The sequence below is a fragment of the Bombus fervidus genome, chromosome 4, assembly GCF_041682495.2.
Source record: "Bombus fervidus isolate BK054 chromosome 4, iyBomFerv1, whole genome shotgun sequence".
NCBI classification, from domain to species: Eukaryota; Metazoa; Arthropoda; class Insecta; order Hymenoptera; family Apidae; genus Bombus; species Bombus fervidus.
Window position 1 is genome coordinate 14,510,417 of NC_091520.1, and position 16,686 is coordinate 14,527,102.

At 34.6% G+C, this 16,686-nt stretch overlaps 2 protein-coding genes and 1 long non-coding RNA gene across 6 annotated transcripts in view; 1 reads left to right on the forward strand and 2 right to left on the reverse strand.

The window, feature by feature from the left end:
• The window catches only part of Src64b (Tyrosine-protein kinase Src64B), an 85,979-nt gene extending 77,425 nt beyond the window's left edge, over positions 1 to 8,554 (forward strand). For 2 of the 3 annotated variants that reach the window (XM_072001314.1, XM_072001315.1), the window contains 5 exons: positions 237 to 428; positions 1,526 to 1,736; positions 2,340 to 2,593; positions 3,010 to 3,720; positions 3,982 to 8,554. In XM_072001314.1, coding sequence (XP_071857415.1) covers positions 237 to 428; positions 1,526 to 1,736; positions 2,340 to 2,593; positions 3,010 to 3,720; positions 3,982 to 4,196 — 1,583 coding nt within the window. In that variant the 3' untranslated portion in view covers positions 4,197 to 8,554. The remainder of the gene's footprint in view (positions 1 to 236; positions 429 to 1,525; positions 1,737 to 2,339; positions 2,594 to 3,009; positions 3,721 to 3,981) is intronic. The other variant, XM_072001316.1, reaches the window with a different exon arrangement.
• A 105-nt stretch (positions 8,555 to 8,659) lies between these two features.
• On the reverse strand, positions 8,660 to 11,083 carry LOC139986190 (uncharacterized). Of its 2 annotated transcripts, none has more exons than XM_072001325.1 (2): positions 10,630 to 11,083; positions 8,660 to 9,781 (listed from the first exon to the last, which is right to left on the reverse strand). In XM_072001325.1, exons 1-2 carry the CDS (start codon positions 10,743 to 10,745, stop codon positions 9,061 to 9,063), a joined length of 837 nt encoding a protein of 278 aa, XP_071857426.1. In that variant the 5' UTR covers positions 10,746 to 11,083; the 3' UTR covers positions 8,660 to 9,060. The 2 variants fall into 2 exon arrangements, with proteins under 2 accessions (XP_071857426.1, XP_071857427.1); XM_072001326.1 differs by lacking the exon at positions 10,630 to 11,083 and adding an exon at positions 10,293 to 10,603.
• Positions 11,084 to 12,768: 1,685 nt separating this feature from the next.
• LOC139986312 (uncharacterized) lies at positions 12,769 to 14,968 on the reverse strand. The gene is made up of 2 exons (XR_011799617.1): positions 13,909 to 14,968; positions 12,769 to 13,514 (listed from the first exon to the last, which is right to left on the reverse strand). It is a non-coding gene; the product is annotated as an uncharacterized lncRNA (long non-coding RNA).
• Positions 14,969 to 16,686: the final 1,718 nt, after the last annotated feature.

The window sequence follows — 16,686 nt, forward strand, 5'->3', positions numbered from 1 at the left end:
GATTTCTTGTACTTTGATTCTTTCTTTTTTTTTTTATTTCTTTCTTTTCTTTGATACTTTGAATGAAATTATTTGTTAAATTGTTCCAAGTTCGCCAATCCGATAAAAACTGTAATTTCTACTCGTTTAAAATAACGTTTTTGTTGATTCAACCTCGTTTAGTTCTGAACTGTAACGTCACACGTAACGTCGTTTATCATAATTTCGCGTTACAAATGTTCGGCTTGGTTATCTAGGTTACAAGAAAGCAGATACAGGACTAAGCTCAAAACACAGTAATGGAGGTTCTTTGGATCGGTACACTGCTGACCCGAATCAGAGGGGTGTACAAACGAGGGCAGACATCATACGACCGAGGCCGACACCTTGTAAGCTCCAAATTCCTCACCAGCCCCGTAAAACAAGCTCGCCTGTCGTTAAGCCTGCATGTGTGTATTTTTATGTTGTTTTATTTTACTTTTTTTAGTATAGCGATTTTACTTTAAGTTTCTAGTTTAAGATTCTATTTTAGCCTGCGATTTACTTTGCTTAATATGCTTCACGTTCCCAACAGATCTGTTTATAACACAGACAGACTGAGAAACTTCTTTTATTATACCTATTTTAGTTCAGAATGAATATACAATTCACTATCAGTGAATTAATGAAAATAATACATTTGCGACCAGGAAGACATTATTATCGTTTCGTTTCAATTATTCAGCTTCGTAGAAGATAATCCCATAGATTTAAGAGTGAGCTTTTTTTTGGTAAACTTCTCTATATTCAAATTTCATTTTATATTTTAATAATCGAAGCTAGGAACGCCTTGCTTCGTGTATGCTTAACTTATATGTTTGCTATAGATTTCTTATGATTTTCTAAAAATTGAACATAAGGAAAGAAGGTGTTATTTCGTATTGTTTACAGTTAGTACAAAATAATGCCTATTTTTATTTATTTCATAGGAATATAGTTTATATATTATAATAGCAACTAATATTACTAAAACATTCCATTCTTGCTAATTTATATATATAAAAAGGACACGTACAACTGTTCAAAAATATTAACTTAATTGTAAAATAATATTATTGCGAACAACAAATATTTCTAATTAATATCTTCTAATTTATTTAAGCACTAAGACCATATGTAATTTACATGTAATTAACTTCTATACTTAATTCATCACTTTGCCTTATGAGTCTCTTTTCAAAAAATTTCTCCATTCGTATTGAGAAACTATTCTATTTTCAATATTTACATGTATACGATGAATAATCATTAAAATTCGAAATTTCAATATTTTCGTCATTAACGTTCAACGATAGTTTGTTTGCGAACGATAACTCTATATGAATCAACGACCGCAGTATTTCATCGACGCGTGGTAATCTCGTCGATCGATACTCTGTCAATTGCAATTGCAATCGCCAATAATCTGTGCAATATCAGATTCATACACGAAAATTTCGATTCGATTCCTTAAATAGTCCGTATTTCCACGTGTACGTCATTCTATATTGATTTGTTCTGGAAACAGCGCATTCACAAAGGTCGAACAAAATCGTGGTGGCCCTGTACAATTACACCGCGCGCGAAAGCACCGATGTCAGTTTCGTAAAGGGAGACCGGATGGAAGTATTGGACGATTCCGAGCCCGACTGGTGGAAAGTTTTACACTTGACAACTTTGCAAGAAGGTCTCATCCCGTGGAACTTTGTGGCCGTGGAGCGTTCGGTCGAGAGCGAAGAGTGAGTCTTCCTTCCATTTTCCAATTAGCAGTTTATATAATACATTCGACTTGCTTCCCTTCGTTACGAATTTTCTTTTAACGATCTTCGACATTGTCATATAGTTGCGGACAAAGGAAAGTTTAACGAGTAAAAGGAGCAAGATAGTATAATTTTACAAAGTTGAATTATCATTCGCAAGACCAATGAGTAGATATAGATAGTATATATCTTGCGATGTCTCTTGCGACGTATCAAAGATGTCTAATAAAAAGATCAGCAAGACTCGCATACGCAAGTAGCAATTTTAAAGTTTTATTTTTCCGCCACTGCGTTCGTGTTTCTTCGATCATCTTTTTATTAGTACGTTGCGTCGTTTTCATAGACACAGCGAGGATACGTATAGATATAGTGCCATCAGGACACGGAACCTTCATTCGCAGGTCTGTCCTGAAGAAGCGAACCGAAACGCCCACGAATAATCGGAACGAAGCGCAACGTACCGATAAAATTAAATTAAAAGAATTCGAAGAACCAAACAAACGTGTCATCTAATCATCGAGAAAGTTTGAAATTTATAAATCTTGGACACTGTTCCTTTCTGTTTCTTTTTTCCATCTGCAGTTGGTTTTTCGAGAATGTCTCCCGTAAAGAAGCTGGAAAGCTTCTTCTGGTGGATGAAAACCCTCGGGGAACGTTCTTGGTGAGACCCAGCGAGCACAATCCACGAGGATACAGTTTATCCGTGAAGGATTGGGAGGAGGGAAGGGGTCATCATGTAAAACACTATAAAATTAAGCCGCTCGACAATGGAGGATTCTTTATCGCTACCAACCAGACATTCCCGACTCTACCCGCCCTTGTTATGGCGTACAGCAGTAAGTTGTATTGAATCTTCAGTGATTTATTTTAATCTCTTCCCCTTTACTGCCTCTATTCTTTACGAAAAATATATTATCGTAAAAATATAGTTCTTGCGCCATTACATATGTATTCCGCCCTTAAAATATGGTAGTTTTGCCTTAAGACGTTATTTTACACAACATAAGCTACACTACCGGTCGTAGATTTAGAACCATTTTTGTTCGCTGTAACTAACAAGTAATCTTCTTCTATTTGTCTCATTAAAAAAGTTTCCTACAGCAAGTAGAATTCTAAACTGACGCATATGATTTCAAACTTTTGGACGGTATTTTTTTTTTTTTTTTTAAACCACATCAACCTGTACACCGTTCCCTGCAACAACAATTTCGTTGGAATTCCTCTGTAACTTTACGAACTATGACTGTTGCAGAGAATGCATTGGGTCTCTGTCATGTGCTTTCGAAGCCCTGTCCAAAACCGCAGCCGGACATGTGGGATCTCGGGCCCGAGTTACGAGACAAATGGGAGATCAATAGGAACGAGATACAGCTGATACGGAAATTAGGCCACGGCAATTTCGGCGAGGTATACTACGGTAAATGGAGGAATAAAATCGAAGTGGCTGTGAAGACGTTGCGACCAGGGACCATGTCTACGGAGGCGTTCCTCCAAGAGGCGGCTATCATGAAACAGTTCCGACACAGACATCTAGTCGCGTTGTACGCGATCTGTTCGAAGGAAGAACCGATTTATATCGTGCAAGAATACATGTGCAATGGCAGCTTGTTGGACTTTCTCAGGACAGGTGACGGCAAATACATGCAGTTCGAGGATCTGATTTACATTGCTGCACAAGTGGCATCCGGTATGGAACATCTCGAGAGCAAGCAATTGATACACAGAGACCTTGCTGCGAGGAACGTCCTGATAGGCGAGAAGAATAAAGCAAAGATTTGTGACTTTGGTCTCGCCAGGGCGATCGAGGATGACGAGTACTGTCCCAAACAGGGAAGTAGATTCCCTGTTAGGTGGACTGCTCCCGAGGCCATTGTCTATGGCAGATTTAGCATCAAAAGCGATGTTTGGTCTTATGGCGTGCTGCTGATGGAGCTCTTCACTTATGGCCAAGTTCCTTATCCTGGTAAGTTTCAATAATATCGTTTACTGTAATTTATTAACCTTTAATTGTGTTTTATTCTTCTCTTTGTAAGTTCATTAATTTTCTGTGTTTTTAATTCACTATATTTATTAACTTGTGTTCAAGATTGCAATTGTTTGATATCTTCTCATTAATATGGTCCTTACATAATAATCGACGTTTGTATAAATTAAATTTATCGAACAATTAAAAATATAGAAAATAATTATTGCTATTTCTTCTATCGTTCGTTTCATTTTACAGGTATGCAGGGTCGCGAAGTAATCGATCAGATCAATAAAGGCTATCGGATGCCTAAACCATTGAATCACCCGCTGCCGGACAGCATTTACCGATTAATGTTACAATGCTGGGATGCTAGCCCCGAGAAGCGACCCACGTTCGAGTTCCTTAATCACTATTTCGAGTCATTCAACGTCACTAGCGAAATACCCTATCTAGAACCACCAACTGACTGATACACAGCTCACATGCAGAGTCACCTGGTACCGCACGGTCATTTCCATCCAGCGCACATTAACTGTGCCATGGAGTTTTATGGTATTTATTGCTAGATCTCCAGCAATACATCTGAAGACTCTGTTGTTTACCGTGTCCTTTTTTATATTAAAAAATCTGCAGAGATATTATCTGTGCGAACAAGAATAACGAATTCTAAAAAAGAAGGAAACTTGGAAAAAAGGAGAATTACCGGAAGTACAGAATGGTACAGGAAATATTTATAAGCTGTCTCTTGATAGCGAAGAATTTTGTAAACGTTACCAGATTTTTCGAAGCAATCGTTGTTAAACGCTGCCAAAAAAAAAAGAAAAGAAAAAAAAAGGAAAGAGAAAAAAGAGAAGAAGAAGAAAAGGAAAAGAAAATTCTGCGATAATCGTGGATAATTTACGAAGTGTTCTTTCGTTATCCTTACGAAAATTGAGAGTCATCGAGGAAGCATTTCAAGAACAATGATCTTGTGTGCCATGGAACTGAAAAACGAAAAAATGAAACTGAGTCTTGCTCGTACTGTATATCGATGAGACTTTAAACTTTTGTGACCAATCGTGGATAACTGCCGACTAATAACGAGCCAAAACGTTGCGACTGAAGATAAGAGTATAGAATCTCTCTACCCGCTACGTATTCGATATATATATATTATAGAATCTAAAACGAAATCGTTCAACGTTTGAGCTATTTATTAAGCATTTTCACAATTTGGAGAGTATATTAAAAATATTTGACAAAGGTATCTTATTATTAAAAAAAAAAAAAAAGATAATGTTTAGACGGTAGAACGGAAACAGTTGAGAACTAAAAAGTAGAATTTTAAATGGTAGACAATGTAATCGATTATATTAATCCGTCAATGTATGATTACGACGCAGATAAACAGAAGTGTTGCGACATCTATGTAATCTGCGCGATTGCTTCTTCATTGATCTCGAATCAATCGCGACTGACTTTTCCTAAAATTCAAATCTTGTTTTTTTCTTTTGGATTCACTCCTTGCAAATCCAAGTGCACAGATTGTGCATCAATTATTGAATGCACAAGCCTGTATTAAAATACAATTATTCTATTAATATAATAAATTAGGATATGCAAAGTTTTTCGTTTGATTTCGAACGATACGTCGAGTAGGACAATATTTTATACGAGAGATTAAGTACGTTTTATACGTAAACGAGAAAAACTTTTTCGATGTGTGTATTTTTGTTCTGTGAACAGTGTATTCCAAATATACGATTCGAAAGCACACGTTCGTTTCTCTGACGAATATACATATACATATACATATATAAATATATAAATATTATTATTTTTTACTGTGATCGCAATCTGTAAAGGAAAGCCAAGAGCTATTTGTTCTCTACGGCGAGTCGATAATGTACCTACATCTGAATATGTCTCGTCATTGTATTAATTTAGACCTCTTTTTTCAAATTCGTTAAGACGCGAGTAAGAAGAAGTTACTAATAACAGAAACAAACATATGTAAGTACGTTATATAAATGCACGTCGCCACGAGAAGTGACAAACTTTTTTTGAAACTACGTGAACCTATCGAGAGAAAAAAGAAAAAATAAAATAAAATAAAAAATACTAGAAATACTACTTGAAGGTAAAAATTAAGTCATCGATGTTGCTCGTACAAAGTGTTTGAAAAAAAAAAAAAAATTGTAAATTTTCTACTAAACATACAAACGACAAGTTAGGGTAGAGTTTAGGCGATAGGCCCATGAAGGTAGTTGTAAATCTCCTCGGGATGTGAAACACCGGCAGATCCTCGTCTTTTTTCGTAATTCCGTTGTACAAGAATATTTCTCGGATAAGAAAGGGTTTCGATCCCGAGGACGTATATCGTTGTCTCGTCATGGTCGTCCTCCGTGGAACGTATCGTTAGACGTATAAGTCCCTAGGCGTACATTGAACTATGTCACGATAAGCAAGATGAGCCATTATGACACTTTAGATATATAAAACATTTAAACGAATAAGAACAAGAAAAAAAATATTAAACGAATGAATGGGATAAAAGCTGAGAGAGAGAGAGAGAGAGAGAGAGAGAGAGAGAAAATGATAGAATATAAGTACGAAAGTGCGAGCGATGATAAGACGACTATGTACGTGAGTGTAGTGAATTGTTACAACTATGAATGTGTGGTATTTTTTTCACGCGCATTTTGCCGTGAACATATTAAGAGACGAGCAATAAAATGTCATGCTTCTTGTACGGCCCGTAACTATTGCTCAATAGAAAGAAAATCGTGTCGTTTCAACAAAACGAGCGTTTTCATGAAACGGACGCACGAACGTCTGACAAACCAGTGTTGTCTGATAACAAACTATAATACGAATGATTCCAAACAGATGTCGATGCAATTGATATATCGATTCGAATATGGAATACTTTTGTGGGTTAAGTTTACCGGGACTCGTCGCGAACTCGACATTATATTGCCACAATTTACATAGTATACCAATAAATATAATGTTTTTTACTATAATTAGCGAGGCAAACACTACATACTTTTGTTGTGTGAGTTGACTAATTTATTCTATGATAGTATGATGCGGTGAATGCACGTGAAAAAGCATCATGTTTACGTAGTGTTAGAAATGTAGTTGTATTACGTCCAACAAACTTTTTCTATGAGCGTTTTATACCGATCAAAATGTTGTGTTTCTCACGGAGAATGGTCACTCAAGATTTTTCGCTAACGATCATGTTGTCGCCATAGTTGGTAGAATTCATATTGAAATACAATCATGCACGAATTCGATTCGTTGAGAATCGATGGCAAATAATGTCCATCATATATAGAAAGTAATGTATTTGATTTTCTCTATCTTGAATGTCAACACTGTCGCATGTACATCATTTTATCCGAGCAAGACGAAGAGAGTAGTATATTTAAATGTTAAATACTGGTAAGGGCATCATGTGGCCTTTCCACTGGATCTAGAGACTGATATTGTTTAGACAAAAGGAACAGATCAATTGCATTTGAATTTGTATTTGACGACTATATATGCTCGATCTAATTTTTCACGAGGATATCGAATCATATGTAATTGAAATTTCAATCTTTCTTACGAGATTGTTACATGAGAATAAATTTGGTAATTTATATATATATATATAATAATTCAAAAACAATCTCGATTTTGTACTTGTTTGTCTATATTCAAATTAGAGATTCGAGCAGATATAGGTATATATCCTTTCTATTGTATTTGAAATAATAAATTTCAAAGGATTTTTAAATAAAACGAAAACAAGCAAAAAATTTACATCGACATATTTCACGATGCATTGAAATCGAATTCTGGTCGGGAGACGCTGCGTGTTTCAACTTGATTGTAACGTATAGATGTTCCAGTCTTTAATGGAGCTATCACGAATGCAATAATGCTCTGTCATCGTTGTGCTTTCGGTAGTTCAAAGCAAAGTATGTATACTCAATATGCTAGTTGGTTTATGTAAGGCTATCGATCCTTTAACGTTTTTTCAACCATTCGTTGCCACGAATAAATATATAATAGGCTTTATATTAAGGCTCCCGAGTTGAAGTATTTCGATCTTCGAGTTAAATTTTTTGTCTATAGCCTATAAATATTCGTCGTCATAATTACCAAAATAGCAACTCGTAACGCTAGTTCTACTTTTATTACTCTTATTGAATAACTATTTTTACTGCTTACAATTAGTAAAATCGTGTGACAGCTTCAGCATATCTTTTAAGTATGGATTATAATACGTACTATGGTTCCATATAATTTCCTTTTTGTATTATTTCGAATTTCCTTTTTCGAACACTGCGTCTCTCGGCTTGGAGACAAGTTTCCATGAAAAGATAGTTTCATTCTTTCTATAATTCGTAAAATATAAAGTGAATCCTTCTTGTTCGGTTCGACTTGCCTACTTTTGAAAATTTGTTTCGTTGTGGCTCCGTTCAAATGAAATTTTAATAAATCTGTGATATAGTGACGAACCTCATGTTTTTTGATACAGAGTTTGAGTATTGCGCGGGGCTACCAACGAAATTAACGTGTCAGAAATTGCTTAATAACCATTTATAAATGTTAAAAAATGAAACAGTCGTCACACCAAATAGATGGATATTTTTTAATGCATTTAGGCTTTCGTCAAGATCATACACACCGCGCGTCAACATGGTTCACTCGTACCTAAAGTAAAAACGGATCAATATATCGTCATTGTTTACGTACCAAAGCTTATTATCATTAAGTAATTTAATGGTTACTTTGTATCATTGTATTAAGTACCATAAGCCTATGCAGATAAATATATTATGTATCATATTAACAGATGAGTGTCAAGTGATATTCATATATTTTATCCATATAATGATTTATTATTCTTTCATTAATAAACGCGCAAGTAAATTGGGAGTTTTAATAATACAATACGTTAGTTGCAAGAAATTTATTCTAGTACCAATGTTTCATTTCATAATACAAAAATTTAAAAAACAAAGACATTAATACGTTTTCATTAAACTAAATGAAATAGTTTGACACAAATGGCTTTTTAAAATAAATACACCGACATCTTTGTTCTCTTTTACCATTTTCACAAAAAAAAAAAAAAAAAAAAAAAATAGTATTTAAATTTAATCCTCTACAAAAACGCAGACTTTTTTTGTATTTTTGTTTTATTGTATATTATATATAATTTAGGTACCAAATTAAATTGGATTTGTAGCAAACATACAGTGTTTAGACTTGTAATCATGCATAAACATTGCATCTCATGCTAGTCTTTGAAAAACTGTATAAGAAATCTGTCTGTTACAATTCAATATATTATAATTAAATATACATCATTTCTGCCATGTGCGACATCTTCTTTGGAATATGAACAAACTCCTCGAAGTAGCTGGCAAGCTCGTCAATAGTAACATCGCATGAAGGTGGAGATATTCGTGCTTGTACCGAACATGTATTTGAACTTGAAGGTTGACCAGTAGAACCAGCAGCTTCTGATTGACTATTATTATTATTATTGTTAATATTATTATTGTTGTTATTGCCTCCACCTGGCCCAGGCCCTCTTTTTAAGCTTGGCATCGTATTACTACGTGCACGTTGGAAACTACTAGCTTGATAATTATCTTGAATGCTGGTATCGTCTTTAGCTTGTCTAGAGTCTTCACTAATATTTAGTGTCTTAAAGTCCTTTGCGACCGTACCATGGCCAAAAATCTTTGAGTTCCTAACAGAAATATTAAATTTACATGTTTCTTTAATCAATGTATTCGCTAGATTATCACTAAGACAATTAGTGCCAATATCGTTTAATTTTAATACAGCCTCTTTGATTATCGAGTTTTTCTTATTTTTATCAAGTACTCTTTCATTTTTTGATGGTTTAAAATTCGTTGTGCTTTTGACGCCTCTGGGACTGTTTGTGGTTAACGTTGGCTTGACAGGTATCAATCGTCTTCGAAATAAATGACTGCAATCAGAACTGACGATTTTACTTGTTGTTCTAAATGGATTTGACGACTTCACTTTGTCAGTAGGTGTAATACTGAAACAATAGAAAGCAGCGTTGTTAATTAACATTACGATGAATAAAAATAATTATTAGGAACGCATAATCCTTTCAACATTCGTATATCGTAAATAAAATTCAATAAAATCTTGTCAAGAAAGTGATTTGAAAACATTATAAAAACATTAACTATATGATGATTTAAAATCATCTCGCGATGATTCATCATTCTTGCCACGTAACCTTGAATCGGATATTGGTAAACGTTTAATACTCGGTTGCTTATGCAATAGCATCCAACTACGTGAATTCATGTCGAAGCCACGATAAAATGGGACACTAATCGAATGAAATTATATTTAAGATTTAATAAATCCACGTTATCACATTTTGACGAACATCAATCATTGCACTTCACTTGTATTCTATTTTCGTTTCCTTTATCGTATTGACGCGTAAATTATCGAGGAGCAATATTTCGTAAACGTAGATGACTCTGTGTAGGAGCCCTTTAACTTGCTCGAAATATGTGTAAACATTTGCTTACGGTTCGTAGTCGATGTTATTATTTCGCAGCATCGAGTACAAGAAGTAACGATCATTAAAATGCGTGTTCACGAGTGCTTGCATCATTAATAAATCAAATTAACAAGATGCACGCATACGATGGGTAAACAAGAAATTGTCGCGTAACTCTTGAAACGAGGTAAGGTTTCAACCGAAGACCTTGACCGCGCGTTGAAAATGGATTGAGTCGCAAAACCGCAACGAACCGATACATCGAACGAGCGCACACGATAGAATTCAGAATGTTCGAGGCACTAGAATAGGACAGTTGCGAGGAGCAGGCGCTTTAAATGAACTTTCTGGCGGTAAATGCTTACTGAGGACAGCTCGATGAGAGACGATCAATTTCGAGCTTTTCTAAACTCGCCGGCAGTACTTCGTCAGCCATGGTAACAATTTTGCACGGTTCTGTGCTCAGCGTTTGCGGGAACATGGCATCATGCCGAACCACTGTTGGCAAACAAACGTTGACAGCGCGTCAGAAAATTCCAGAATGAAGAATACGATGTTTCGTGAAATAGGTTAGAACGATGATGATAGGCTGAATTCCACAGTCACGACATTCACTAGCGTTTTCTTTCTTTTATATTCAGCGAATCTGTTTAGTTATGTTTTCACCTCTATACCATCTCGTTTTCGTTTTCATTGAACTCACTCATCGGATATCGCTTGTAGACGCGATTTCGCGATCAATTAATCATCGACAACACGTAAATAAACAGACTTTTGCGCGCAACTGCCATTCTACTGCTGCTCAATACCGGAAGCAACGATTCCAGATGGCGTTCCAACTGTATTCTCGTTACGCGCCCAACGCCATTTAAACTTTCGAAACTTACGTCCATGTTTGAATCAGACATCCGAGATAAAGGTTATATTTATCGCATCGTCTAATTGGTGGTCGAAATGAGTGGGTGGTGAGTAATTACGAGATTAATAATTTATTAATTCTGTGATGTATAAATATTAAGATAACACTACGATATTTTGATACATTTAGTTGCATATGAAATATCGCTTCTTTGAAACCTAATATCACCTATTAAATTTTGTTCCATCTGTCATATCTATAATTAAAAATAAAAAAAAATGTCATTATTGGTCAGAACAAATGACTAAATTACTCGTATGATTTTCTTAGACATACGAGTCTGAATTTTGAAAAAATTATGATGAAAGTTACTGGAAATATATATATGTAAGGATATACATAAATATGGTTATGGCAGGTTAAAGTAACAACACCATTTCACATATAGAATTTTTTATTTCTGATACTGATAACTCTTACATCGCTAGGAAAATGCATTGATTCAGGTCGATACTACTTTGACTAAATGTGTGATATTTGAAAGAATTTGAAAGAAACTAACTTCTTATTAGTAAGATAATATTTCATTTGTATTAATTTAATAATACATTCAATCTCATAATATTAACACTAGAACTAGTCAAACTAACTAACTAATAATAATATTCAGTATTTTATACCTCCTGTCAAACATGAGTTTTATATCAATGTACTAATTATTATTGAAATGCAAATGCATCGTGTTTGCTCGAATTCGATTGGGATTTGACCCTTCGGAAGCTACATTCATCAACTTTACAAATTAAAAAGCACAGAAAAGTGACGATATTTCAAATGCAGTTTATCAAATTTATCTTAAAATTTATGATTACCTATATTATTTTCATTCTATCTATTTTTTATTATTTTAAATCATTTTATATTATTAACCGTGTACTTAGATAATGAAATTAAGAAATTAATAGAAAATGAAGTTGATCAGTTTATATTTTGAGAGGCCTATTTATAAGTATAAATACAATATTCTGGTAATGTAACAAATAGAATATAGTCGAATCGCGTGCGGTTCTCCTTTGACAGATCTCTTGCATTGCGTTTATGGCCGCTGCATAAGTTGCCAAGATTTAAGTAGAACGAAAATACAGGTCGTAATATCGATCAAACGTATCTTTGCGCCATTAAAAGGATGTCGTGATTTCCGTGGAAGTTTGAAAAGCCTCCTGGGAATCGATCTAAGCCTCGGTTAGAACACAATATCGTGAAATGTGATAGGTTTAATCTGTTCTCTTGCTTCCAACTCCAAGTCTTCGTACATAGAACCGTTGCGTGTACTCGTGACTCGTTGTGCAAATCTCCAGATAAAATAGAACCAGGAGCAATTTATCGTTGTAATTTATGGAAATATTTCTTATCGTATCCCACGTGCCGCACTTTTTTCTTTCTTTTTTTTTTTTTTTTTTTGTTTTCACGCGAATTTTAAACAGTGTTAAAATAGTTCCACACCGGTACGATATTTTCATGTTTGCCACATGTATTTGTGTTTGTATTTTTTATTTTTCTACTTCTGCTAGTGCGGGTGTAAAAATATAGTTTATTTATCGAAGGATAGTATATCAGGACAGATTTATGGAACGAAGTAGAACAGTTGAAACTTTTGTAAGAATTTTATTGAATCGTATACATAGCTGTTTCTTAGTATGACCGATGGATATGATTATCTTGTTTGACTATGAGGCTTGATTAAAACATGAAACATACGTTAGAGAACCGTGAAATTAAAGTATAACATTATTATGTGATACATTTTCACCTTATGTATGTCAATAAATTACGTCATGATCATATACTAACGAATCTGTTAAGATATTTAGTGTATTTTAATATTAGAATTATTTGAATATGATGTAAATTCTGTAAAATGAAAAATAAGTTTTTACTGATATATTTTACTAAAAATATTATTCAAATTTCCAAAAATTCACCATTGCCAATTTATAAACTTTCGATGAAATATTATAAATTAGTCACTTTGTTTACCCCAGCAGTTTTAGCATGTATAAGAAAATGATAAATATATCAACCGGTGAAAGTTATTTTATCGGAGATCTCGATTTTCAATATAACAACCGATGAATAAGCGAACGAGGCTTACAAGACCTGACACACTCTACGAGGCGCTTTATTTTAGCATATGAGCGAAATATTTACGAATTCCTCGTGCCGAAAAGCACTCAAGAGCCACGGGATTCGTCAGGTTGAAACAACAGAAGCTATCGTTGAATCCATTCAACCATATTCTCATATATCTCTGTTCGTTCAGTTTGTTCGTCCGTCCTTAGAAACTGGAGCGCCATTTTTCTTCTTCAGATTAAGTAATCCTCTTTCGTAATGCTGAAAAAGCAAAAAGAAATTAAGGAAAATGATACAATTTTACGTGCACAGACACGCACACAAAACCACGTACGAATTTCACAATTATATAAGAATTAATAGAATTTGTAGAAGAAGTTACGATAAAAGTTAAATAAAAGAAGAACCTACCTAAAATTAAGAAAATAAGATATAAAAATCTTAAGAATCTTCGAAATAGAAAGATAGAAATATTATCTTTGCTAAATAAGCGCGTATAAATACACGATCGCACCAATCACATTTACCCAAACACAGACTTCCTTTTATCCGTTTCAATCATCTTCGTTTATTCTTCCAAGTTGCCTATTTCAAAAATAAAAAAAAAAAAAAAAAAGGAAATAAAAATGAAACCATCGAAAGATATTAATTTTACCAATTAAAAAGCTTGGTAAGATCGTTCGAAGGCGTATCCTGTTCGCCGTATCGTCTCGTTTTCTTGCTTAAGAGACCAGAAACGCGGGTTGGTACGATGCCAAACGGTGGCCACACGTACATCTACACGATACACTACACCCACGTCTGGCGACCGCGTTCACTTCCTGCGGATTTGCACACGGGTTAGAAAAGGCCGTGGCGTGGCACTGTGGCACGCGGTGAACGCGTTCTCCACGTCGGTAAATTTATATTTCAAGATCGCCTACCGAATGATCTTTACGATCGCTGGAACGTTTGTCTGACAATAACGGTTCACGACTCAAGGCAATTACTGACAGATCCAGCTCGATGCCTCGCTATCACAACGAAATAGCTCGCGTTGGTTTCAAAGCGCGAGCGAGCGCACGAACGTCAGTTTGACACCGGCTTGATACATTGTACGCGGCCAGTGTCGTTTCCACTTATCGTCGACATCTGTTTCCGTCGAGTATTTATAAAATGATCGAACGTAGCGGAACTTGATTCCCCATATGTCGTTCGACCAAAAATTCGCCGAAAGTATTTTCCCAACTATCGTATAGCTTCGTTTTTGGTAATTTAGCAATAGTAAATGGAATGGTAAAAATGATGTAAGTAGCAGAAGGATAAAAAAGGATTTTCTTAGAAGATTGGGAAAGTTTTGAAATAAATCTATAGAGCCTATAAGAGAGAATTTTGTGGAGTATCTGTAGAGCAATAGATTTTTAAATCTACGTTTGTTCTTATGTTTATATAAAAGTTGTGGATTCTTAAAATTAAACTTGCTTTATATTTAGAAGATGGTGGAAAAAATATTTATATTTACATTGTATTCTACCATCTTCTATATATATATGTATGCCAGGCTATATATTCCATAGAAAAACATAAGATGGGTTGTGTTTAAGAATTCCTAATTTACGTAGTATTTTGCTTCTGAGTTTGTAGGATAGTTTGTTATCTACACGATATATTAGATTTTCTCCTTGATGTGTTTAATTTGTGTCGATTATTTCTATTTTCAAAGTGAAGTTAAGAAAAGAATTCGTTCCCGCGTATCTTACTGCAGGATAAAGTTATAATCATTTATAAAGAATTGGTATTATTAACAATTGATATAATCATTCTCAAGTTCTAATTATTTAAAGTAATATGAAAATTGATCAATTCCTCTGATTCTGATAGATTCACTTGCGCTAGTAGGTTTCAAGATAATAAATATCTTAATGTATTATTTTTTATCGCTATTCCAAAATTATAAACGATACGAGATACCTCAAGGTCCGTTTACATAGATCGTATTAATATCTATAAGTCTATCGATTATCACATCGAAAGACAAACGTAGAAATTCTAAAACGAGTCGTTTTTCCTTATTACGTATTCTCTTCTGACCCAGATACGTAAAATACTCGACGCTTAATTCGTTATATAGATAGCAGTATCAATATACAATTATGAAACTCGTGATCTTCTAGAATCTAGAACATAAATCAAGATTAAAACACCAATTTACTTTGTTTCTTAAGTTACGAAATTCTGTTCATTTCATGCATCATTCTTCCACCTATCGTATTGTACTCGTACTATATTGGAATTTCGTAAAATTGGAATAGAGAACTTCATGGAAATAGATACAAAATTCGGATAAAACAAGGGAAAGTTCAACATTGATCAATTGCCAATAGATAATTTTCTTATCTTCATCTGGTATACGAAAACCAAGGATTGCATTATTTGTGGGATTACATTGTATGCAAGTATCTAATATTACCGATCGAGTAAACGAGATGGGGCTAATGGTGGTCGATAGAGTGAGTTTAGGTAATTTCTAGGTTTGTTAGGCGATTATATTAGGTTATAACTAGTGTGTGGCTTTCGTGGTATCTTCTTTTCTAACAAATATTTTCATCTTCTTTAGATTTATTTTACACATTGTCTTAAAATCAGAGATATTTTTTTTTCATATATAATTACTCTCATTATATTGTGTATTTTATATGTTGCACACATTTCATATATTTTCAACTTTTTCACAAGCTTATATATATTTACAGTTAGGAAACTAGAGATATTTCTGGTGAGAGAAGCTGCCGCAAGAGGAGCAGTCATATTTTAGTAACATTAAATATGTCAAGTGACTGTCATAATCTCTCTTTTAAACCAACAACATTGTAAGAAGACACCTATATGTCAAAATGCTTAAAGAAAAGGTTGGTCGATAATGCCAGAATATCGAGCCAAATTCCACTTTTAACAATTCTCTGATCATTTTCATTGGTCGAACCGTGAATGCTATGTGATACATGCCAATGATTAATCCATTTCTTCACCTTCTAATAATCCAATCAGCTTAATGGCGCGTTTCCATCGCGCGAGTGCGCTCCCATCTAGAAAACGAAAGAGATTGGCCACCACGCGATGGCGACAACCGCGGCCAAAGGCATCGGATGATATTTATGAGAGCCCTTATGCTGGAACGTGTCGCGTGACTTCAGTGGGGGTGTTGGAACACGGGGAGACGCCGCCGCGACCAGGACGGAAATAGCTGGTCGCAAGGATTTCTCGGTGAAACGACACGCACTTTCGACACATTCTCCAGACTGCTTCCGCATAATTTGCTGGAACTCCTCTAAAAGCATTTCGTTTATATATTCTTGTGAAAATCGTGAAAGTCGTGTTGACATCTCGTTTGGATGGATATATTATATTCCCGTTTTAGTATGTTTTTTCTTTTTTAGAAAGGAAGAATGTATTA